Source organism: Apus apus, chromosome 1, assembly GCF_020740795.1.
Source record: "Apus apus isolate bApuApu2 chromosome 1, bApuApu2.pri.cur, whole genome shotgun sequence".
In the NCBI taxonomy this organism is placed as follows: Eukaryota; Metazoa; Chordata; class Aves; order Apodiformes; family Apodidae; genus Apus; species Apus apus.
In genome coordinates this window covers 130,295,968-130,322,534 of record NC_067282.1, presented here as the reverse complement: position 1 = coordinate 130,322,534, position 26,567 = coordinate 130,295,968, and the positions used below count along the sequence as shown (strand labels likewise).

At 40.5% G+C, this 26,567-nt stretch overlaps 1 protein-coding gene across 2 annotated transcripts in view; it reads right to left on the bottom strand.

The window, feature by feature from the left end:
• Window positions 1-714: 714 nt before the first annotated feature.
• The window catches only part of PARVB (parvin beta), a 62,409-nt gene continuing 36,556 nt past the window's right edge, over window positions 715-26,567 (bottom strand). For both annotated transcript variants that reach the window (XM_051630723.1, XM_051630733.1), the window contains exons 5-13: window positions 26,149-26,289; window positions 25,182-25,297; window positions 19,484-19,542; window positions 17,776-17,795; window positions 16,060-16,121; window positions 14,256-14,324; window positions 12,034-12,135; window positions 8,749-8,821; window positions 715-4,354 (exon numbers count right to left, since the gene is read on the bottom strand). In XM_051630723.1, coding sequence (XP_051486683.1) covers window positions 4,278-4,354; window positions 8,749-8,821; window positions 12,034-12,135; window positions 14,256-14,324; window positions 16,060-16,121; window positions 17,776-17,795; window positions 19,484-19,542; window positions 25,182-25,297; window positions 26,149-26,289 — 719 coding nt within the window. In that variant the 3' untranslated portion in view covers window positions 715-4,277. The remainder of the gene's footprint in view (window positions 4,355-8,748; window positions 8,822-12,033; window positions 12,136-14,255; window positions 14,325-16,059; window positions 16,122-17,775; window positions 17,796-19,483; window positions 19,543-25,181; window positions 25,298-26,148; window positions 26,290-26,567) is intronic.

The following is a 26,567-nucleotide window of genomic DNA, read 5'->3' as shown; positions in this document are numbered from 1 at the left end:
GCCCAAAACGCTCATTGAAGACAAGTTACCTCCACTAGGCAGTGCTGCTGCTCTTCCTTCCCATTCCTGGTTTAAGAGGGAAAGCTCCTTATAGCAACCACTTTCCCACACATTTTCTTCAGGCAGTAGTGACATTTGATAACTCTTCCAGAAAGGTAAAGCAGCTCTGCAGCCCTCCATAACATCCCCAAATGAGACAGTAGACAGCCACACTAATTATGCTGGTCTGGTTTAATGCTGTTATGGGACCTGTGTTTAGTTTTCAACATCACTCCATAACTGACTTGGGCTTCTGGCTTCCCAAGTGCTCTGTGGACACACACAGGACTGGCTTCACCATGCCAGGCTTCCCTCCTGTGCCGCTGCAAGAGATCTGGGCCCTAAGTCTTCTAACAGTATCAGACAGTATAATGCAGCTACTTTTCTCTTGTGGAAGGAAAAAAGGTAAACAACTTGATCAGGTCCAGTAGTTAAGCATTATTTAAAAAAAGTGGCTGATGAAACCTGCAGTGGAGCTCCTTTGTGTCTGCCCGTGCAATCACATCACCTGTACCACAGCCAGAAACCTGAGATCACTGCTTAGTGAGGCCTGCAGAGATCATCACGTGTCTAGGACTCTAGATGAAGAAGATGCTGAAGCTCACCTTTTTAAAGTTCCTCCCACAGGCTTGTCCATTTAGCAAGAAACAAAAAAAAAGGATACAGAAAACCAAGTGATCATTATTTATTTATTTGAATAAATAGTACAACTGTCATAAACCATGCATAACACTCCTGCTGTGAGTTTTAGCAAACATAGCATTGCATTGTAACTTGCTTACAGTACACAACTCTTGTCACAAAGCTGGATGTCTCCAGCAAATGACAAGTTTAAAATTTTATCTGCAAGGCTCGTTTTTAGTAGTTAGAAATCCAGAGTAAATGATGTTAAAAACAGTAGAAAATACTCTTTAAAAACACATTAATACTGAAAGCACTGGAGGAACAAGGGTAAGAAATCCTATAAGATTTAAACGGATTAAAAAAAAATAAATCTGCCACTGTTGTTTTTTCATCTGGAAAAACAGGATGCAGCGGAGGAGTATCTGGGCTTCTTCGGTGGTAATATAGCTCACTGGAACTGAGTACAGCAAGCAGATGCACCTAAAAGCCAAATTGTACACACTGGAAAAGACAGACTTTCATTAAGCACTTATACAAATGTGGAAGCTTTAATGCTGCAGAGAATTCAGCATTCCAGATGAACTCAACAGCATTTAGATCTACCACAGTGGCACCCAGGGAACCTATCTAAAATTTCAGTAAGACAAAGAATAAAGAGTTCATGAATTACAGCTATAATGCTCACTTATCTTTTTCAGAGGAAAAAAGTAAGTATCATGCACCTATAACAGAAATGCATGACAAAAGCAGGTGTTTAAAGAAGCTTTACCTACATTGCTCTGCCTGGAAACTGGACTGATTGGGATGAAGCTCCAGCTCAGTTAAATCCACCCTGTTCCAAATCTGGTTAACAATAAATACAGCATCTATATGAAGAGAGAGCTGGCTAGGCAACAAGTAGCCAAGGAACGCAAAATGTATTTTCCCTGTGCAACATTTAACAACAGACTTAAAAACATAACAAAACAGGGTATGTCACCTGCCCCCAACTTGTTCAGGGCATCAAGCCTGCAGTCTTGACTGACAGAGATACTAATGTGAGGAATGCTGAAAGAGATGCCTCAGGTTGTAGAGGAGAGACTCAGAGTGACCAGAAACACATAATTCAATTAAAGAGACTCTTTAAAACTTGGTGGTATGTTCACATCTGCTCACATGCAATGAAGATGCCACCCGTATAATTCCATCTCAGAAACAGCCATTCCCTCTTCCAAAGCCAAACTGCTCTTACCAGCCTCCTCTCTCTATTTTCTGTTAGCTTTTGATACTAATATTGCTTGCAATTTAAAAAACTAGATTCTCTGGAGGCCTTTCCCAGCAACTCAAAGAATATAAACAGCGTTAGCACTTCCGCATCACCTGAAGGGAGGTGGCTGGAATGACAGCTCTTTAACAGACTTGGTTCCCACAAACAGCACTGCATTAAAATGAAAGTTTGAGAGACCTTTCAGTTCAGTCACCTTCCAGCCTCACAATACCCTTATTTCACAGCACAAAAAGATAGACCAATTTCATTAACTTGCCAGGAGCACTGAACCACCTGGTCTTAGTACCTCCTCTGTAAAAATTGCTAGTCATGCTAAAATCAAGTAGAACTGTTTGCAATTCAAGTCCAATTGCTGTAGGCTCTGCCTAAATATTGAGAGGCCAGCTACCTCCTAAAGTACAGGCAAGCAATGATTCCCCACAGAAACTTACAGAGCAGAGGAGATAAGAATTTTTCATGGAAAGAAAGGGCAACTTCCTTCCATCTTTGTTTTGGAGGTGTGAGAGGAGGTGACCCAATTAATTCAAATACAAGAACTCACAACCCAAAAATATGAAACAAAGAAACAGAAGCTCCTTTCTCCTCTTTAAGATTCAAAAATGTTTGAGGATGGAAGGAGAAAATCCCAATTGTAAAATTATGCCACTCAAACAGCATGTTTCCTTTTGAACTCAGAAGGGTAACTGTTTGGTGTAAGAAATCCATTTTTAGGGAAAGAAGATGTCTACTTACAACAGGACTCAAGTAAGCCCATGGAGCAGAGCATTACTACCTGCCTCCTCTTTGGGGCACTCTGCCTGATGTTTCACAAAAAATCACAGCTGCCCATAAAAGAATTGCTGCTCTGATACATAAAAGCACTAGTCAAATCTCTCCCCTATACGCTCCAAGCAAAGGACTGCTACTATATACATATTCCACTAATCATTTACTCTGGAAGTTATAATTCCATTTCCTTTGCAGAGCTCTCCTCAAAAGTCTACTCAGAGGCTCATGTTCCAGCACAGCCTCCTTGTACACACTGCTGCACCTAGCAAATCACCAGCCAACAACTCTCTACAGATGAAACCTGTTAAGAATGATGGGATACCTGGAGTTTACTGAATAAATCTAGCAATCCTTTTAAAAAAACAGATTCACACTAAAATCCATAACAGCTTAAAAGATTACAGGAATAGGCCAGTGCCCAGCAGAGTATTTCTTGGGATGGCAAAGGGCAACTTGCTGAAATGAGTTCGAAGCATCACTGATCACTGAAAAGCTTCACACTTGAGTGCTAACCTTTGGCTTGCACTATGTATACCACACATATATATATGCATAGCCCAGTGCAAGCCATAAGTACAGGCAAGCTCTTATTTACACAGGAATTCAGTTTTACTCTTTAGGAATGAATCTACATTAAAAATTCTTTACAAAAGCCTGATCCCCAGAACTGTACAACTGCAAGTAACTCTTAACAGGAATGAACCTGACCCTTTAACTTAGCTACGTGAAATGAAGAGTCAGCCTTTAAACTCTCAAGCTGATCATTCCCTGTGTATGTTACAGAAAGGACTGGGAGCAAAATGCAGTAAGCCAGCTTGTACCTCTTTGACCAGCTCCTGACTGACCTGGTTGAAGCTGCATGCTTAATGGATGACAGTGGCTCTAGCAATCAAATTTATCCTAGAAAGGAGATGAAATAAAAAACAGATATCAAAAGACTAGCTGGTCATGCCATTGTGAGACTTAGTCTGTGTAAACACTGAATGGAAGTAACACTGAGTAGCATGAGGTTAACATAAGATCTGAAGCTTTTGCCTTTAGCTTCAGATAGAGCCTGTAATTCCCCTCAGTCCCACCCACTCAACAGAACATACAAAACCTTATTTAACAGAAAAGGCTCAGCTTCTAAATAAATTCCAATGCTGATTTTCTATTGCTAACATTTAAGCCTGGAAAATCATCAAATGCCAGTTGCAACCAAGGAGTATGCAAAAGAAAGCCTATTGAAGAATCAAATAGTCTCCAGCCATGAGGAACATCACATTTTCCCTGCTTACTAAAGTAGTTAGTGGTATATCTCCTTTATCAAAAGAATATTTGTTGACCATAACAAACATCAGACTCAACAGTTTCTTCCGGTGAAGGTGTGAAATATCTACACATTTTCAAGTGACCTAGAGAATACACGTGCATTATTTTTAGTGGGATTGTCATACAAACAGCTACAGAAAGACACAGCAACTGTAAAAAGGATGCATGAAGTACAGCATAAGGCACAACGGGAGCGTGCAGAGGGTGTGTTTATTGTAATATCTGCCTAAGGAGGCTGGAGGGATGAAGACCTCAGCAGCTTCCAGGATCATTCAATGTTCTTGTACTTTGTGAACAGGTTGTATAGAACCCTGAGGGTAGACTTCAGATCCAAGTTGACAACATCTGTGGAAGAAAAGAAGAAATTCTTAATTTGCTTTTTGCTCTCCTTCATTTGCCTTCAAAGTAACAACAGTCCCCACATGTCTGACCCGTCAGGATGAGCAATAAAAAAACCCCACAGAGTTCTGATCTGAGCAAGTCAAGCTTTTTAAATGTCCCACATGATGCATTTCAAAATACCTTCACAGTAATACAGTCACAGCTAACTTCTCTGGAAAACAGAAGAAACATAATCCCCTTCCTTGTCTAAAATGGGTTACAGAGAAAGTCTACTTCCATCTGAGACCTGGAATAAAGGCTTTTCCACACACATTAGATGAGATACTGAACCTCACAGATCCACAACTCTGCAATGATACAGTTTACACATAAACAAAGCCTGAATTCTCTTAGTAGACTCAAAGCTTTCTATTACCTAATATCCCTTCACAGCATGCTAGGCCAGAGCACAGGTCTGGAACAGTACTTAAGAAAAAGCTTTTCTGCTAGCACCTCCCAACTTATTACTAGAATAAAACACCAGGAAGTACCACAGACATGCAATTCAGGGACTATGGGGGGAAGTACAGCATAGAGAAGGCTGAAAAGGTGGAAAGAAGGGTTGGATATAACATGTAATAAAAGAGGAGAAGGGAGAAGCAAAAATCACACAGTAAACAATATATACGGAAGCAGAACAAAGGAACAACAGGTAATTAAAAAAATTGTCAAAGAAGTAGGAAGACAGCAAACAGTTAACAAGCTAAATACAGCTAAGGTCCAGGAGAAACACCTATTGCCTGTTTTGAAGAACCATTGCCAAGACCTCTCCACCCTTCCCTCCCAGCCCATACTGGATAACGCTCATCTTCATCTCATATTTTCAGAAACCTGTCTAACTTCTCCTTCTACCCTTTTTCCTGTATCATTTTACATATTCCATTTATGATTTTGATTTTTGCATTTGCAAAGGAATCTTCTCCTGCCCCAAAGAAAGACCCCAACTGCTGTAGAGATGCCTTATCTGGATAACTGAAATACAAAACACATTTCTAATTTTTCCAGGTATCATATAAAGTTTCTTACTACCATAGCATTCTCAGTAAGGTAACAGCCAGAATCAGCATTGGTTCCTCTGTACCAAGACTCATTTCCCTCACAGACAGATTTAAAATGTAAATTTAGCCAGTGGAAACAACCCTTTCCTCCAGCTATGCATTTCTAAAGCGAGGAAATCAAGACAAACATCTGGAGAAGAGACAACTACCTGCAGATCTGATCCACTGATGCTGGCAGTCACTTTTGTTTGCTAAACAATTAAACAAAATAGTACTGGCACTATGAAAATGTGAAAAAAAACTAGCCCAAACAGTCAGCTCTGTGGTGGTCAAGATTTGTAGTGTGTGTATGCTCCATTCCTTCCAAATGGTTTTCTTCTCCCCATGTGAACCATTTTCCACTTCCCATTTAAAGCAGGATGGGTCTTTTGCCTGAGGCACCATGACCCCCATCTCAGCTGACACAGCATGAAGCGGTGTAATCAAGTCCTACAGGGACATCAGTTCAGAGGCAGGACCTGCCAAAGCTATAAAGCAAGATCAAGGTGCCAGTAAAGAGAAACAAACCTGGAGGAAAGAGCAGAAGTATCACTGCAGCCTAGAAGAACAGCTGGGAAACAAGTGCATGGGTCAAGGAGAGAGGAGCTGAGAGTAAGAGGCAGCCCAGTGCAAGAGCAAGAGTTAAGAGCACCAGAGAGAGCACAAGCAGGAGCTAGAAGGGGATCCAGGCCTGCAGCACTGTGCTGGGCAGGTGATGTCCATCTGCCCTCATGGAGGCCTTTAAGGCTGACTCCTCCTAATCTCTAACAGCAATCTGAGCTATCTACCTGCTGCTGATCACCCCTGGTGATTACCCTGAGGAATGAAGGTGTGGGAGGCCCCATCAATAAAAGAAGGAATGGACCCAGCTCTTTTATTTGGCAGTGTAATGAGATGTCAATTTAGGGTCAGAATAAACTATTGTCATCACATAGACTGATGTCACATATAAGACAGTCCTTAGAGAACTTTACCTTGGAAATCCTGTAGTGAGCTTATGAACTAACTTGTGGCTGAATTAAAACATCCCCTGGTGGAAATTTCACCTCCATCTCCTGACAATTCAGACTGATAAGTAATTACCTTCACTGTTGCAAAAGTTATACTGTAATTCTAGTTTGACATTTTCCTAACTTTCAGACCTTGTTATGCCCTTGTTTGCTGCACTAAAGAGAATGACTGTGTGAGATGCACCCTGTGTGGGCGATTATAGTCTTCCTTATTGATCAGAGTCTAACAGTCATTCCCAGGAATATTCTCAGCCTCCTGTTTCTTATTTTAAGATGAAGCATGCACTGTCATAACATTAACAACAACTAATAAACCATTAACTGAAAGTGGCCATAAATCGCCAAAACAGTTTAAAATGTTCTGTTAATTTAAAACTTACATATTCCATAACAACCCTATTAAGGGATAATAAATTAATATGCTACAACATACTTTTGTTGTTATAACTCAGCATAGAGTTCTGTTGCTGGCTCAATTTACTGAATTGGGCTGGAAGAACAGAGAAGAGGAGCTATCCTGCATGCTCCTATTTCTGTTTATCACCTGTACAAAGACTCACTTAAATATTTAAACAAGACACCTTTCCTGCAAGCACTGCAGAAAGCTATAGAAATTAAACTTGTGATGTTATGCTCTAGACAACACTCTGCATTAAAATCTTACAACTAATTCAAGAGGCATTTACTACCCAATTCAAGCCAAAGGACGTGGATTCATCTAACAGTTTTTCCAGGCTATTTAGGAATCAACGATAGATCAGCGTGGCAGTATCAGAGTATACTATACACAAAACTTTTTGCAGAGCATCAGAGTCTACGGCAAAATGAATTCCTGTTCTAAGAAACCTATTACATGGCTGTACTGTCAAGATCCTACAGAGAATTCGATGAATCCGTGATGACAAGCAAAGCCCGAGATGTTACTGTCCTTGCCACATGAGCAGCTTTTCAACAGCAACAGTCAGTTTTACAGGCAATTTGAGCCACACAGACACCACTCCAGCACACTGACTCCAACAGCTGTGAGCTACTGCTGCTGGGAGTAGGTACACACACAGCAGAGGAGGGAATACACACAGGAGACTGTGCATCCTGCAGCAGCAAAAAGCAAAAAGAAACGTTCTATGAGATAAGGCTCTCTAACTTCTATTAATAATTAAATTTTCAATCAGTAAAACACTTAAACATACTCTGCTGCTGACTGAATCTACACACCAGATCAAGCAATGAAAACAAAACAAAAAGAAAAGCTTTCAACTAGACAAGTCTCTTAGATGTTTAACGTTTTCTCTCTGAAAAGGTTTTTTTAGCTTACCTGGTTTCCTACTGCAATCTCTTTAATACTTCCACACAAAACCCTGACATTTCTGATCATGCATTCCTGTTTCTCCAGTCTCCTTGACCTCCTCATATACTCAATGACTCAGCTCCAATACTCAGAACACTCCTTTACTTTCCTACATCAGTGTCTTTCTTCACCAAATTTTTCACAAGCACTTTTCAAACCCAAATTTAAAAGACCAATGCTGACAGGATACCTGTGCATTTAATATTGTCCTTTGCCCTTTTTCCCCAATCTAACCAGCACCAGTATTTGTTAACCTCTTTACTATCACAATTTCATCTCATTTTAAGTCAGACTGAACACTTCTTGGGGGCTCCTCATTTTCCTTTGTTCTACGGAAGCCACTATCACATATGTAGTTTGTAACACCAGGAATAAAAATTGCTCATTTAGCAGTCATAAAGTTTTAATTCCTCTTTTTATCCCTACTGCAAACAACAATGCAGACCTCATCATTAATGAATTTCAAAGTTCAGAGACTTTAAAGTAGGAACTCAGGTTTTATACTTTTCAATTCTGACTCCCAAGTCCACATAAATCAATAAAAGAGTTTGCTACCAGTTCTCTTAAAAATCCAAAAGCCTTTCAGTTATCTGCCAATGAAATCTGATCACAAGAGTCCAAACTAGTGCTAACTGTAAGAATGATGAGAATTAGACCATGAAAAGCTTTCTGCTTGGATTGTTTTTTGAGAATACAAATTGAATTTATAACACAGCACTGAACAGCTCTTGTGTCATTCACAAAAACCAGACTTGTCCACCCCAGACAATCTATTCCAGACAAGAAACACAGGTAAGGATCTACCCCAGACACAGACAATGAATCCTTTGGAAAACTGTTGAGGGGCACATTTATAGCTCTGCTTTGTGGTACTACTGCTACTGTCTTTGAATGGATTTTGAAATGCACTTTAATATCATGTTTCTATTGTAGACAGTTAAAAGCCACATGGCATGTCCATACCCTCAGGGCGAGCTTTTGGTTTCTTCAGTCCTCCATCTTGCATCAGCTCAAAAGCAAAGGCAACATTATGGACCTGAAAGAGGTAAAGTGCTTAGAATCTCAAAGTTACATAGGCACAGAAAATGTTTAATCAGATTTTTAAAATGCTTTCTCTATCCTCTCTATACTTAGCATAAGAGAATGATAATTCTATTTAAATCAGTATTAAACATTTACATGCCTAAGTATGGCATAAAGTACATGTAAGAGACTAAGAAATGAAAGTTGATTTCATTATAGGGTAACTATTCCCTTTTTGATACAAAGGAAGTAATTTTGTACTTCCAAATTTCAAGTGTAAAAATGTGATTGGGTACCACATGAAACAGGAAACCCCATTAATCCCCAATCTCAGTCTCTCTGGCAGAGGCCAGAATGCTCCCAGTAACAACTACAGCAGAGCTGCATTATGTTGAGCTCTTCTTGCCTGAACACAAGATCAACATTTCTGACTGTAAGGCAAGAAATCACTCGCCATCCAGGCAACAGGGAATGTAACAGAAGTGACATGGCTGAACAGAGATGAGAAAATACATATGGGTGTATAAGAAGAAAAAGGACACTAAAGTGAATTATTTTCAAACATCACTATTTTCTGCATTATTATCAGCTGCATATCAAGCAACATAAACATCACGTCAATGAGGAGCCAGGCTCCTTGTTGCATGACCCTGTACAACCATTCTTAGTCTCTTGGTTCTTTGGCTTCCTCTACTTGAAGACAGATAGAAGTCAAACTAAGTTTCTCTCTGAAGCAAATGCTTCAAAAAATGCTTGGTGGTGGCAGCTCCTAGATAGGCTGTTTGGTGAACCTGCAAAACAAGCTAGGCACAACTGTACAGAAAGAGCTTCCTGAACAAGCCACCCAGGGTCACACACAACATGAAGTCAGAGGAAAGAAAATGGAGGAAAAGGAAAAAAGCAAGAAAGTAGGTGTCTTGTTTTAATCTCTCATTTGAGGAGCAAACATTATGGTTTAGAGATATCTGCATAGCAGCTTTCTCATCCATGCTTACTGAAATTTAAGCAAAGCAATTTGGATTATGAATTCTGTGCATTTTTGATACTGCAAGTGACAGTTCTGGAGATACACAGCAAAGAGGAAAGATTTAATGAAAGCTACTCAACCTGAAAATCAGAGATTTACACATACAAAGCCCCCTACAACAAGGAAGAAAGGCCCTGTTCCCTGGTGCTTATAGCTCAGGACTTTATTAATCTCCTTTTATCTGCTACAGTTCCTCCTCATTCATTGGGACAAAACCAGTAACTTGCAAGATGAAAATATTATTTCCTTTCCCAAAAACACAGTCCACCTCTCCTTCTTTGATTTACAAATCACCTTTCCTCAAGGCAGTATCGACACAAAACCTGAACATTGGTTGAGAAATACTGGATGCTCTTTATGAATTTACATTATAAGGGACACAACCATAACTGAAACCAGGTGCTGGCTACAAGACAGCATCCTGCATTTCTACAAGGGCAAAAATTCAAGATATTAGCATAAAAAAACAAGAGAAAGCTATAAAGGAGAGCTTGTATAAGATGCAACAGATAACCATTTTCTCACTGCTCTATCAAGCTCCTGCGCAGTATCCAACCTTCAAAATTAACTAATCCCCATCTTACCAACAAACTTAATGCCTGAAGAAGCCCCCTTTAACTGGCACCTGATTTCCTGCCCTCATGAAGACCCCTTAAGCTCCCAAATAGCAACTAGCCACCCCTGGAGGAAGTCAACAAACCCTGTATAACCTCGAGAACCAGCAGGTTCAGCACGTTACCCTGGGTCTGTAACGGTGCTCATTTGGTGCAGTTCAATTTCCTCTTGCAATGCTGATATGATCCACCCAGGCAAAGCTGGGCTATTCTATCATGATCAAGTCGCATCCCTCGGAGAGCATGGACCTTTGCTGAGGGGTGCTTGACAGCAACAACCTGCACTGAAGTCATTATGAAAAAAGCACCATTTTAAACAGCCCTTGCCTTACAATGCATTCGATCTTTTAACTTTTGACAATGTTTCCACTCCTAACCTCCTCCAGCTCAGCCAACACAATAGTTGCATCCACTCCACTGCAGAATCTGGCAGAATAAAAAGCAGGGGGAGATGAATTACAACAGCACAACCAGGCTCAGAGTATTCTGATACCAGGCACCGAATATACACAGATTGGCGTGTATGCCCAGGAACAAATGCAGAATGAGGTAAACTTTTGGTTATGACAATAAAGCATTTGTTAAGCACTCTTCTCATTGTTAAGACTAGGAAGGACACAGGAGCAAGTGAAGGGCTAAGAGTATGACATATATTTTGTCTCCTTCCATCTCTAATACCCTAATAATGAGTAAAAGACAATCTAAGACCGCAAAGAATCCACTTGTCTTTCTCAAAGCTGGCAGCAAGTTATTCACTCCTTACCAAAAAGAAAGAAATTTCCAAAAAAGACAAGCTAGCACATTCTCTCTAAAGCTAAAGTCAGCAATGTTGCCAACGATCCTGCCACAAACAGGACACAGAACCAGATGTCTGAGCTCACAAATTGACTTCAGACAGGCAATTTTTTCCATGCTTCCCCCCCACCATGGGATTAGGACATCCTTCTTGGCTTTAGATCAGCTCCAAGACATGTTAACTGTGAGCACTCAACACGTTATTTCTAAACCCAGATCAACCCAAGATCATGAACCAGGTACCACCTCTTCTACTACAGTATCTCATTTACATATTGAATAATGACATTTTTTGCTTGGTCTGTAGGAACAATAAATAAACTACAGAAAAAGAACTAATGGGTATGAGGCAACTGATACTAGTGAGATGAGAGAGTAGTTTTTAGGGATGACATTCTGTGACTTTGGGGTGAAGCTCCATCTCCATGTCAAAAACACTTCAGGCAATACTACAATTTAAGAAATAATTTTGATTATGCAAAGTACTATGCAGTACAAAGCAATTATTACTGATTCATTCATTCTATTCATGAGCTTTCTGTGTCATTTGATACTAATAAAAGAATACCTTTCTTAAGTCAACTATGAGAAATTTACCCATTAATTTCACAAGCAACTTTTAGTGATACTAACTACAAAGTATTATACCCAATGCTTCTTTGCTTCAGCTCCCGAAGAGAAGAATATATTGGGTTCTGATTTACTGGGCACAAAGAGAAAAGATATCATAATTGGAAAATATCATATGGTAATAAGGGAAAGAGAATATAACTTGAAGTTTCTACCCACCTTTTGATCAAAACTTTCAGGTGTTAAGTAGAAGTTGTGAAGTGGAACAAAATAGTCTTCAAGGAGACCCATGAGCAAAACCAAGTAAACACCATCTGCAAACTACATAGAAACACTGATGACATTCCTAGGTGAAAACATCTGTTTTCAGATAAGCATTCATAAACAAGCAGAATAAAGAATGCTTGGCCCAAATGGTGCACTTTGATTTTTACCAATGTTGTCTGATAGCACAGAAGTGTAAGATGGCTCACAATTCACAGACTGCTACTTTCAGGCATAGCAAGGGACTGACAGCAAGTCTAACAAGCATTTAGGGCTTTGTTTCATCTGCTCCTTGGATCCACCTATACCCTTGCAATCACCACTGCAGCTGAGCAAGCTAAATCTGTGTTTTCTAATCAGTCTGTTGATATAGCTGCTTTATCATCAGTCTCTAAAGAAAAGAAAAAAAACACAGGATACAAGGCTTTCTCCCTACATCTGGTAGCATTATTTCTCCTAGTTTCATTTCCTGAGCAAAACAAGGAAGCCCATCAGCTATTGCTATAGCATTAACCCATGCAAGATCATGTGCCAAAGAATATTTAAATGACTTTCATACAGTAAATAGCTCTGAGCAGAAGAAATCAAAAGCAATTCACCTGGGAGTTGCCTACAATTTGTACTCCTTAGCTGTGCAGAGTAGATGGTCTGAATGGGCAGGGACTGAAAACAAGATCTTCATCTCCAGCCAGTTACCTATTTACTAGGCTACTGAATACCTTGGGGTATGTCTGTTCTTGCTTTTCCTTACATCCATTTTATTTGCTTGAGGAATCTTGCCAACTTCACTGCAGTATTTAATAAAGCTTTTTTATTTTAAAAAAAGACAGACTTCCTGGAAAACATGTTTGCACATTATATAGTCCCAGTCCTACTTCTACAGTACCTGGTAATTTCAACCACAATCCCTTTTATTTCATGTGTAAGTCTAGCTTCACAAAGTATTTTTTTTCCAAGTCAAAATACTTGTTTACAGTTTCAGTAAATATTAACTGTTCAGTATTCCTACCAGACAGGATGACTACTTACTGCCTGTGGGGGGTAGTGTTATGTATTTGTAACACTTGTGATCCTCATATGTCATATGTGACATCCTCTAACCTTTTCAAAAATAAATTGTTGGGTACTTCCAAGGCATTAAGCAACAATTTCTTGTGACAGGTGAGACCCAGTGACCCTTTTATTTCAGGAAAGCTATAAACCAGCAGTGAATTATTGGTATTAAACTAAGCTAGGCTCAAACCAATTACTCATAATCCTGGTATAATCTTCTAGGTGCCATGTTTATTTCTTCACTGGGAGAAAAAAACAACCATCTCTCCATAGTTCAGTGAACTCTGGAAAGAATAACTGCTTCTGCATAGTCAAGCCCATGCCTGAAAATTGCTTAACTTTATCTGTAAAATGAGAACTGTCCCACTGACAATGAAATTTACACTCAAGCATATCTGGTACCCAGCTTTGCTGTAGAGACTGAGAACTCCTCAGAGTAGATGGTGGTGATTGACAAAGTCACCTCCTCTAGCTTTAAACAAACTAACATGGATACCACTGGCAGGCAAGCCAGTGTAGCACAGGAGCTTCAGGTCATTAATCCACACTGCTGAGAAGCAAGCACAGTACATGTGCTCCCGAGACAGCAGGGTAAAAAGGAGGATATAAAGGCTTTTGCTGCAACAACAAAATTGTTTCCAGTCTCACTTTGGTGTGATCAAGGCTCACACTGGTATCTCTGTGATGAACTGCACGCTGCAGTCCACCCTCCTCCAGAGAGCCAGCTATTAAGAGCTTATACCAGTTCATTATGAACCCTCACAGCCAGAAAAGACACAACCCACCACCCACCCATAACTATAGCAACTGCTTTGCAGCACTCCTCTTTGATCGGAGAGACAAGCTGCCCTGAAATCCAGCCATATTCTACAGTCATCAGTAAGACCTATTACATTTCCAAGAATTTCACTTAATAATAAAAAAATCAGCAGTAATATGAAGCATGTGTAAACATGCGTGAAGGAAGCAAGAATCAGTGAATGTCACTGCTACTGAAAAGGCAGAGCCCTGATCCCATAAATATGCCCAAAGATATACAGTTCCATAACAAAGTTTTATGGATTAAGGGCCTAGATTTGCAACTTACACAGTTAGTTTACATACAAAAAGACAAAGTCTCCTACCTGGGTTTCTAACTCTGTTACTTCCAAATTCAGTTTATTCAAGTGTTTGTTCACAAAGGTGATCAGAGACTATAAAAGAAAATACCAGAACCGGTGATGTTAGACACTGCAGTCAGTACATAACATTTTAAGGCATTTTTTAAAGCTTAATAAAACATGCATGTGTGCTATTTGTTTTTGCATAAATAAGTATGTAAAACTGAAAACAACTCAAGTCATTTTTGTTGCACCATATGCCAGATGTCACCAGATGGTGCTATTACATACAGCTTACTATTTATTTTCCCTAGTACTTAAAGCACACCATAGTGTCTGTGGGAAAAAGCTGTGATGACATTGGTTCTTTTGTAGGTTCTTTGTGAAGATGAAGTAAGCAGTAGGTTTACTGTCCACATTATCTCTCCAGGTTCTTGGAGAGATCCACTGCCTGGGAGCAAAGCATGGTTATAGTAGGTAGATTTAGGTTATGGTTGGACTTGATGATCTTCAAGGTCCCTTCCAACCATGATGATTCTATGATTCTGTGATGAGCAGTGAAGACTCCAAGAGAAGATATTAACAGTAAACTGTTCTGCACAGACCTCTGTTATGGAGTGATGTGTACATATCAATTAGCAAACTACAGTCATGATACAACCCAAGTCTGGCATTTCTATTCCCACAGGAAGCAGACATGCAAGATCCTGTTACTAGGAGCCAGATACATGTTAATGTATTGAAGGCCAGAGATCTGCCAGCCTGCTTACAACACTCACAAAAGGGACACAAAGTTGGGCGTAAACACTTCTGTTGTGTGGATAGAGTTAACTGAATCCTCTATCAACTTTAAAAACACTCTTCTAGAAGAAATTTTAGACTGGAAAGATTAAATCTTCAAGAGACTTCAAAGCATTATTATAAATGTATACATCCTCTGTTTCATACAAAGTAAAGGGGCAAATTACAACACTGATCTTTGAATACTACTGTTCTAATAAATAGCTTAACAGCCATGTTGGAACTGGCTGATGGAACAACATGGAGTCACTTCCTTATATGTTCTCTAAAACTATGAGGAGCTGGCAGAGATCAACAGTTCCTTTACTCCTCTGCTCTGCTTGGTGTAAGGAGCCATGTCAGGACTATGTCTGGAGAGGTGTGCTTTGCAATGGTGCTCAGCCTTGGAGGACAGACCAGAGGACCATTTGAATTAGTGTTAGGCAGAAGAGCCCTGGGACAAGAGCAACTCTTCAGTAGAAGCTTTCTATTTAGCAAAAATATTTATGGCTGAATGACATTTCAGGGTACTGCTGAAAGTATCTCCCAGTTGTGGAAGATCATGTTCAGTGCAGGAATGAGCTGAAAACCAAACACCCAAACTCCCCGGCCATCCTGGGGAGGCTATGGCTGAGGACACACACGTGACTCCGGCTGCTGCTGAGCTGAGCAAAGGGATCACCACCAGCAGCTGCTCATTAGCCTACAGCCCAGTCCCTCCTCACTGGAGGACAGCACCTGGGATATGTATATGTACAACTGTCCACCCAGAACGATCTGTACCACTGCAGATACTTTGCAGAGTGGCTTTTTCTAAAATTGGATTGAATCTAGAAGCACTACCTAGAAAAGCCTCGGCTGATGAAAGAGAGTAATGACACAAGCCTGACCAAAGCCCTGGCTTTGAAACAGTGAGCTTTGGGGGATAAACAGCCTTTTCACTATTTCAGAATCCTTTTCTGCTATTGTTCAGATCTTTCTCAATATCTTTCCAAAAGCGTAAGAAAAAAAGCAATGTAGAAAAGAAAACCTGAATTTTATTCTTCACCTTTTTGACTACGCTGAGCTTGTCTGGTGCATGATCAAACAGTGTGTCAAAGGCGTCACGCTCTGGTTACAGGGGAGGAAAAAAGAAAAATCAATAAACTTCCAAATAGCCAAGTGTGGGAAGACAGTTATATGTCCCAAGATTAAAGGTCCTTCTCAGAAATCCAGGTAACAGAGACTCAAGCTAAAAGTTATCACTGTATTTTGGTGACTAACTAAATGCTCGAGCAAATTCCCCAGGAAATTTGAGAGGTAACTGAAAATTAAGAGATAATTCACTGATTTCCCTTTTCTTCCACTCAATAATTGGAACACAAAATATGTAAGTGGAAGAAAAACTAAAACGAAACACAGATTTTGACTATGCTTCAATCCTAACTTAAATGAGCCACTGAAACATCGCCTGGTTTTGGTGCACTACAGCTAAAGTGATAGCTATGGTTGCATCCACCACTCAGGGTCAAAATTTGTCATTTGGTTAATTTACAATTACTCGTAATACTCCTGACTTCAGTAAAGCTTAAAACTGAACATGAGTGGAATCTCATTCAGTGTTGTATGAAGAGCAAAGCTTACGTACAATATGAAGTTTTAAATTATGTCTAGACCTTCAAAGCATCATATAACAGTATCTAATCCAATCCAAAATCTACTAAAAAAGTACTATATTAGTGCAACATTTCACATTTTGGCAGCTTTGGGCTGAAATTTTCCAAACACTGAGGTGTTTTTTTTTTTTTATGACAACTGTCACCATCAGGGAAAACATGAAAAAATTGGAAATCTGACCAATTGTAGTTGCATTTAAAAAAAAACCAAACATAAAAATGCTGGAAAAGTGTCTGAGTATTAAGCTGATAAAATTTTAAACATAGTTTTTAACAGTTTTTCCAAGTTCAAATAATTTTTATTTACAGAACACATTTTAGTACCTTTTTAATTATTAATGAAGATGTTCTGCAAGAGGGGAAATGGTCACGTTCACATATTATAACCGGAGAACAGAGAAACTAAATTACTTGTTCTTCATTGCACACAGGCCTTTACAGGAGCCCACGTCTCTTTGGCGAGTAGTGACTTAATGCCAGTAACAAAACTAAATGCAAAAAGAGAAGTCTCTTGGCAGCAGCACCAAAAGAAATGGGTTTTGTTTAGAATACCAGATCTATGGTTGGTAAGGTCTAAACTCTAAAATCTAGTGAACATGGAGGAGGGGAAGATAATCCATACAAAGGAATTAGAGAGGGCTGCTGACTGGTCACTGAAAGCAGACAAATAAACTGAGCTGTCTTTGACCTCATGCCATACACCTTTACTTCAGTAATTTCCATGTATTTATTTATATATAAAGTAAATGGTCACATTATCAAGAAGGTGTAACTCTTATTGCTGGAGGTTGCAAGGATTTTGACTTGAAAGTCAGTAACAACAGGACTAGGAAATATTGCCTTGTGCAGCATTTCCACCATTCATTACTTAAAACCAAAAACAAATCAATGGAGACCAGTCTAGAGAGCACAGGAAGTTATACTGGATGATCTGGTCCTACACATTAGGCTCCATATCTGTGTGGAGCAACAAAACCTGTCCCCACGGTACATTTCAACCCTATGGAATTGCTCAATTCATTGTCTTGATCTAATGAAGAATAATAGACAAGATTTCTGTGCATGACATAAATAAACACAAAAAAGTCAGAGTCAACTTTGTTACTCACCAAATCTTCCCATCATCATCCTGCAAGTCAGAGCATTCAAAAAGATAGGGTTAGTTCATGAATAATCACTTTGAAAAGGCAAGGCCATGGGCTTAATGGGCCTTTCCTGCCAGATGCTGAGGGCTAACCACTCCTACCAAGACAGGAGCTTGAGCATGTCACAGACCTGACCCAACGTGCTGCAGCAACGTCCCCAGCAGACCACCAATGATGCCAGGGAGATACATTTTAAATGAATGGAAATGCATAAATATGTTCTGCACATAATTGTGATTTCTTGTGCAGAACTATTTTTACGATGAAGAGAGAACGAACAAAAGTACTTCTTTGTGTGTTTTCCACAAATAGAGTCATTAGATACTACAGCACAGAGCTCAGGAGCGAGGCTATCTAGCAGACTTTAATTTGTTTCTTCTGAAGAGAGAAAACATACATCAGATCTGGATATTATGTAAATAAAACTGCCACAAATGATTTATATACACAGCGACATCATCAGACATATGCAGATGTTTATCAGCTGAGACTCAGGCCCTGATTTGCACCAAGGAATTTGAAAGTATTCAATGAATGTTGGATCCTGCTGATCATTGCATTTTCCATAGCTACACTTACCTTTGGGTATGCAACAGCAAACCTCTTCATATTGTGTAATACCAAGTAACTTCATAAAACACACGTATAAACACACATGCAAGTCTGTAAACATCTTTCTTGCTAAAAAATTACTAAACCCCACTCTGCAGATTACCTCTTAAAAACCACATCTGAAGGGGAGGACAAGCTAACTACATCGTTCCAGAGCCCAGGAGTGAGGGGAGGAATTTTGGCCCAGAAACCTGAGGCTGAGCTCTGCTCCTACAAAAACCACCATGAGATCTTTAATGTCCACACAGAGATATTATGATTTCATTTTTGAGCATTTCCATCTAAAAGACCTTCCCCACTGAGCTAGCCACATGGTACTTCATTTATTTTCAGTCATGGAAAGCTGAGCCAACTCTACAGGGAGCCAACACACTGATAAACTGAAGCAGGGCTCATGTAAGTCCCTCTAAGAGTTGCCTTCAGGCCACACAAAGGAAAAACAGCTTTTATTTGCAGCCAAAGTGCATGTCTAGCCTTCTCCTCATAAAAAGCACTATAAAAACATAAAGAAAAGTAATCTGTAGCAAAAGATGGAGAGGGAAGATGTTTATTTATTTAATTTGTTTTTGCTGAGCTCTTGTCCTGAGGTACTACTGAAAACAGAGCTTATCTCTCCTTACAGTTTAAGTAGGGTATCACTTCAGTTTTGAGAGGGTTTCAAAGAAATGCCTTTGGTCAAACTAATTCCTCCTCAAAATATCTATATGAGCCCCTCAGTTGAAAAAGGCAACAGCATTGGGCAGAAATTAGTTATATATGGCTACCTCTAGAAGGCAGGGGGGGAAAAAGAAGGCCCACAAAGGTTACTGTCAATGAAATACTCCACTGAAAGCTTCTGTAACACAAGAATGTCAAGACACTTTTCTTCTTTGTAACCTATTTCAAAAGACCAAGTTACTTCTATATACTTAAAAAAGCTCAAACCAGAACAACCACATTAAGGGATTTTGTTAATATAGCAAATTTTAGGGGGGAGGGTTAAGTCTCTCTTTCATCCTTGTAAATAATCTCACATCACGCACCACAGACACGCTCCGAAGCCAAAGCATTTTATACTTACTCTGTCGTAGTCGTCAGCTCCTCTGTAACATGAGTGGTCTGAAGGAGGCCTTCACGTTTCTGGAAAGGGAGTTAGAAAGCGAGACAGCATTAGTAAATGAGAAACTCATGAGGTGCTCTGCAGCATTCAGCATCTTTCAAAATCCCCGAGGAGAAAACAGGATAAAGCGTGCTAGTTACATTTTGTAGAGGTGAAACAGCCGACACAGACGGGCCCACTCCCAGAACAGTGGCATTTATCAGCCTGACAACCAAATGGATGTTTGGGAAATGTGTGTGTGTGTATGCAGATATTTTCAGCCAACAAACTTGCTAACAATTCTCCTCCTGAGACCAGAGTCAACATCGTGCCTGGAATACAACTTACAGCGAGTTTGTGAGCCCAGTCGTAAATTCCCTAAGGGCACTTGTTCATGTCATGGTGTCAACCAACAATTTGACACAATCAGCAACAGGGCTCTCCACTGAGGTCTAGGGCTGAAATAACATGGGTGGCTGCACTCAGACCAGGGCTCCAGTGTGTCAGCAAAGCTCTGACACACTGGAGAACATGAGAACAGCTCTCCTAAGCAGGCATGTTACTGGGGCCACCAGCCACATGCCTGTCGGGAACACAGACACCAAGGAAATGTAGGGAGCATAAAAAATCCAACTAGTGATTTCACAATAAATAGTATTTCCCTGTTACAGGGTTTACTCTTCTTGGGATAATTTTCTGCATGAATAAGAAGTCTCCTACCCAACAGAGAGCAGGCATGCAGTGAGACTCAGTTGCAAAACAGCTTTATAACAGCTTCCTCGGCTCTGTTAAGACACAGCCCCCTGACACAGGTGGGGGAAAACATTTCTGAGCCTCTCCAGAGCTTTAGAGATACAGCATGTGCCTCTTAGAGGCTGGAAGAGCTTTTACCCAAGTCAAAAACTTTCTTAGCACCCCTGGAGGTCCCTTCCAAAACTATGGGATGGAGCCTTATGCCTGAATGAAGGAATTTATTTCTTCCCTTCTCTGTACTAAAAAAGCTGACACAAGAGCTCAAATCTCAGCAGCCATCTAGGAACCAGGTCTGTCAGAATGACTTACAGCAGGGTTAATGAAACTGCTAGCTCAGGTAAGCAGGGGAACCACCCCCTAGGCACAAGTTTCATACACATATGTCATCTCAATAATTTTTCACCAGCCGAACCTCAACCAAGAACTGATTAGGGAGAACGGCTTTGAAGAGAAACACGTCCTTCCCCAGAAGCAATCTAAGGAATAAAAATGGAAATAGAAAAACCAGTAAGAGGAACTCCTGCCCTTCTGCTCCCTACTCAACGAAACGGAGGCAGTGTTGCTTTCTCAAGCCACCCCCAGGGAGCCTGGCTGAAAGCACGGTAGAAGCCGTGGGCTGTGCTGTTACAGCTCCCTCCCCGAGCTGGGCCCTGTGCTGGAGCTGCCAGCTGGCCTTGTCTTCACAGCCCCTCACTTCCCTATCATGCACACATCTCATCCTGCTCCCCCGAGGGAGCTACAGGAACGGCGCCAGAAGGTTTGGTGGAACAAGCCAGGATGACAGCATGGATGAGGAAAGCATCTGACAGGGCAGTGTTTTCTTGCATACAAAACAATGTTGTCTGTATTCCATCCCACCACGTCTCTGCTTTATTATCACAGGTTTCTGGACCTTCCAGACATCACGTACCTCAGGGAGAAGACACTCCAAACTGTGAACAAAAACTCAGTAAATGGTGACTGGTGATGAATGCCTCAAAATGCCTGTTAAGAAAGAGGAGTGGATGCCAATACTGACTCCCCAACAGGTGAAAAATGGCAGCATTTCTGCCTAGCCGCCTCCAAGGCAGCTGAGCATGTCGCTCACACAGCAAGCCTAAATCCTTTGGGCTTGTAATCCAAAAGCAAATGTCATTCTTTGATAAAACTTTGATTCCTTGCACCGTTGCCATCAGACATTTATTCTTCATCCTACCTTGCCTCTGACCTTTCAGTCCGCAACTCAGACTTCAAGGGAATTACTGTAAAAATACCTCACATCTCCCAGAACCACCAAGGTGAGACACACTGCAATTTTTAAAATAAGGATGGGGAAAGCTAAGTGCAAAAACTTCAATTCTTGAGCCTTCTAAAAACAACCAAAGCAATAAGCCTTAAGAACAATTTTTACTCTTACTTCTGAGAGTGTTTTGTTTTCCTGAATTAGGTTATTTCTTCCTCATCAGGCAGTAGAATCAGCTAGAAGGAAATTCTCAGGATTTTCAAGTCTCACTGGAAGCACACACAGAAACCACAAAGTTTCTCTCCCCCCTGCCCTCACTGAGGAGGCCTGGAATAACAGGCACATGCTGAGTGACACCAGTATTAAAACATGTATCATCTTAAACTCCTAACTCAGCACTTGCAGCAGCTATCAACAGGATCTTAACTGAAGACCCACTTAAATCCTTGCTCTGCTAGGACATGATGTATAACTTGGTCATACATTGCCATGGTTACAAAATTTTCTATTTCACACAAGAGCCACCAAGAAAACCAGTTCTGAAGGTTGGTATTAAAAAGGTTTGAAAGTAACTAGGTTTCAGGAACTCTGCTCTTGAGAGGGGTTACCTCACAGCCTTATTTTCCATTAGGAAATAATATAAACAGAAGTGTTTCTCTGCTGGGTTAGTCTTGTAGTTGTTCCAGGTAATATTGACAGACAAATAGATAGGCAAAGGTTCTTCCTGCCAGGGAAGGCACAGCAGAAAGTTCTTTCCAAAAATTCTGTAGGCTTCTGAGCAAACTACACAATGCAGGAGCAAAATAGGAGGGTGTATTGTTTGACAGATACAGATCTTTCTTAGAATCTAAATTAACTGTTTTGAATTAAAAAAAAATACAGCAGCTTAGGGAAGTCTCAGTCTGACACCTCAAGATGTTAAAGGAAGAGAAGAATTTAAGGGAAGGGCAGAATCACCAGTCTGTGGAGATGTTGATAGATATCTTCCAAGTAGCACACTATTGTCTTAATATTATCTCATTTTATGGAGAAGGACACTAAAAATTAGAGAAGAAAAGGCCCACAACACTTACACAATATTCTGCATTGCTCTGGGATGGGCTATGGAAATGCACACAACTTGGCTAAGCAGTAACTTGCTAAACCAGTATGACTCTTATTTTCATAGCGTAAGCTCAGCCCCTCTGGGCAAAATGCACCTCAGGCATCTGCACAGTGTTAAGGACAGCTTAACAAACCTGATAATGATAATCCTAAGTGCCAAAGTCACCCATGAAAGTGAGACTTAACTAGTTTTTTAAATTTCCGTGTGGGTGTATTCTTGTGCAATACTCCCACAACATCTTACAAGGTTTTCTGCGTGCGGGGTCAATTCTGCAAAGCTTACAAAGAAGTCACTTAAACTGGTGATTAATCCCCTTATATGCATATTCAAGCAAGAAGAGGCATTTAAACTAAGACCTCTCAGACCAGAAAGGTTAATTGTGCTCTAGTCTGACAGAACCCTAATCATCATTGAAATCTGTAATAAGAGATCACTTAACAATCAATTGATAATTATAATTATAATAATAATCTTAATAGTTTTCCTACTTGGATTAGTAACATTAACTTCACTACCATTCTTTTGTTTGTCATCAGTATCACAAAAGCTAAGTTATCTCCATTTAAAGAGACCTACGTTACTGAATCAGGATGTATTTTTAGTCCAGATTATGGATGCTGAACTACAAAAATTCAATGTACCAAACTATAAGGCAAAGGTTATTGTTCCAGAAGAAACATGCTTTGGTTTATACTGTGCCTTGCTTCCCATGTAAATAAACAAAGCTGAAGAGTTGTTAGCTTTACCTAACAGTGGGATAGGGGGCTGAGACAAGCCTCCTCTTGCATGGGGCCAGCTCAGGTAGGCTCAAAGCCAGCAGATGCCATAACTATCTCCAGGACTCCAGGCTCTAGGTCCAAGAGCAAAAGCTTGCAGCCTTTTGAACTTAAATTAACTCTCATTGTACCATTGCTCTGACATCTTCAGGCACTCCGTTGGGGACCCAAGAGCTGCTCTTTATCTTTTCTCTCTTTCCCTAGTTTCTGTCAGCCTTCACTTCAACCTGTCTTCACCTCAGCTTTGTCTAGTCTCAAGATGCAAGGACTCTGGTGAACCAGATGCTTTTGGTTGGTGTCTTCCCTATATTGCTCCGACAGGAAAAAGTTGTGAAAACACCTTTTCCACAGCCTTCTCCCTGCACAGAGGTAGAGAGAGGGTCCTGAAGATTGAACTAAGGACAAGTAAAGGGAGGCTTTACCTCTTTACTTAGGGGTTTTTTTTCTGACTTACCAGTTACAGAAGACACTTCACTGTATTGGGCAGAAGATTTCTAGTATCAGGGTATCAGAGGACTGTTTACCACCTTTTTTACATTCACATTTTCCTCCTTAAGTTTCCAACACAGTCAAAAGAAATGTAAACATAATCTCCTATTTACGTTCACGTACCTTTATACCTAACTCACTGTTCTTGAAAGAACTACAGCAGCCTGAAAGCAGTTCAAAATCACCTCTTTTAAGATAATACATACATTTATTGTGAGCCAGGGAGTATCCATCAATTTACATCCTTTACATCACACCCTGCACCTCTAGAGCATTCAGGCAGGCAGCCTGGAAAATGGCATTATCTAACTGTAAGGCAAAATGAGGCTTGCCTAATCAACCACCATGCAACCGCTTCTTGTAAGGGGATCCACATTTGCAACACGGAGTCCAAGATAATTTTACCTTCTTTATTCTTGAAAGGAAACCTTCTACAGCCTGACAGCTCTAACAGTAAATGGCATACACAGAAAGCCTTCCACAGCCTGCTGCCAGCAGCTGAGCCTGCCTTGCAACAACAGCACTGAGCACCACAGCAAACAGTGACAGCATGATCAGAGTGCCAGCTGGAAAAAGCACTGCCTGGTGTTTCAACAGCTGTTGAGAAAAGCTGGGTTTCCATGCTACAGGAGCTTCAGTGGGTACAGAAGGCAAGATAAAAACCAAGAGTACATAGGCTCTGAAAGTAGTGTCTTTGTAGAGTGAAAGGAAATGGTCAACACCAAGAAGAGAAAGGAGTAACTAGAGCAATATCTAGGTCAGGAGGGGATAAGTCAGGGGTCCTCATGCCAGACCTCTTCTCCATATCTGAGGAAAGCTAACAAAAATACAAGGCTGTGAAAGAAATAATGAAAATCTGTTAGCATGCCAAAGAAAACATTGTGTCTAAGTCTGCATAATAAGTCAGTATGGAAAAACATCAGTAACAGGCTTCCCAGATTATGGAGATTCTACATGCTGAAACTCCTTTCTATGCTGTTTGTGTTTCAATGGCTTTTCTACAACAACAACAAAGCATGGTAAAACCCTTTTACTAAAGTGCCACACATTACAGACACAGCTCTCTCTTATACAAAAATCCCATCACATGTTTTTAGCTGGATATTGCAGTAGCAAATGGTGGTCCCAAACATGTTAAAGACGTAATGCCCTCAGGATCACTTTAAGCACACCAAAAATGCCTTCCCAGGACTGGGACTCACTAAACAACTGGGACAAGAATCTTCTAAATGACAAGAGATGGAGTGGCAATGGATGGGATGAGCCCAGTACTGCAAAAGGAGAGTGAGAAATAGTGGTTGTTCTGATCAGTTTCTCTTCTGAGTTCATACTCACCCGTACAACTACCACTTGTACAGCCACGTGTTCAGGCAGTCGAATGGGAGCCCGGAAATGCATTGCCAAAGCTACCAGAAGGTGAAGGATGGAAATCAGATTCTTGCCATGGATTGCTGCAGGGAACAAGGAAAATGAAGCAAATCAAAGAATACTGATGTCCTCTTTTAAAACAAATAGCTCTGATAAAAAGGCAGGAAAAAAGCAGTGAAAAATGTCTTTGGTAAAGTCTTTTTTTTAATCCTCCTTCCTCTTTTACCTAAATTAACAAGTTCTACAATACAGTTTTACAGGTAACAAAGCCTAGATTGAATGCTCCCTTTAAGTTAAATGCCTAACTTAGGAGCCCAAACAGTTCAGCTCCTTCTCTAGTCAATGAAGACAGACAGACTCAATCACTCACCTTCCGCTGTACTGAAGAATACTGGAGAATGATGCTTTTAGCAGGCTTCCAAAGTATTAACACAAGCTTTCCTGGCTGCAAGCCCACCCACTATCTAGGTGAAGGGACTTCTCAAGTTCCATTCTTACTTTGAGACTGCAACAGGCTGAGGGCACTTTCTGCTTAGCCTGGAAGAGGCTGCATCCTCCAGTAGGATGTAGGATCCTTTCACTCTCACTGTGGTGGCCTGAAGTGTTAGACCACCCTCCAATACTTGAATGACTAACATTTTTCACATCTGCAGGGATTCAAAATTCTGGAAGCAAACAAAAACCTTCTAATGAAAGCCTACCCTTAAAGGAAAAAATTACTTCAATAATCCCATAGCCATGTACATCTGCCCTTAAACAAAACCACAGAAGAAGGTACCAGTTACAATCCATATATGGATGTGGCAGCACCCTCTACACAAATAAATGAGTCATTTAAAACCCACACTGCATCACAGAGGATATGATCATCCTAGTGATTATCATACCCTCCTTGCCTGCAAAGCTGAGACAGAAAGCTCAACAGAGGTCTTACAGTCAACGTTCCACTTGATTGTCCAGCCATGGGGTCGGAGCAAATCATGGACAGCTTCTAGGACTGTCTGCAACTTTTGCTTCTGGCCAATCTCAGATTGTGTCACTTCTGCCACATTCAGTTTACGGTCAGCCAATTTTTCTGTATTTGAAAAAAAATAACAACAAAAAAGAACAGGCAAAATCAGATTTAACGAGGGCCTGGGTGATAATAACAAGCACAGAGCACTGGGCAGAGCTGGACTTTGCTAGAAATTTTCCAAGATCATTCCTTTTCCTCAGAAAGCAAAATACCTGGAAGCAAACCTTTTATCAAAGTGTGTCAATTCCAATAAAACCTGTCACAGAAAACTGGTAAGGTCTGGCAGAACATGCTCAGCAATAAGGTGTCAAAATATATAACAACTTTCAGGTAGGCAC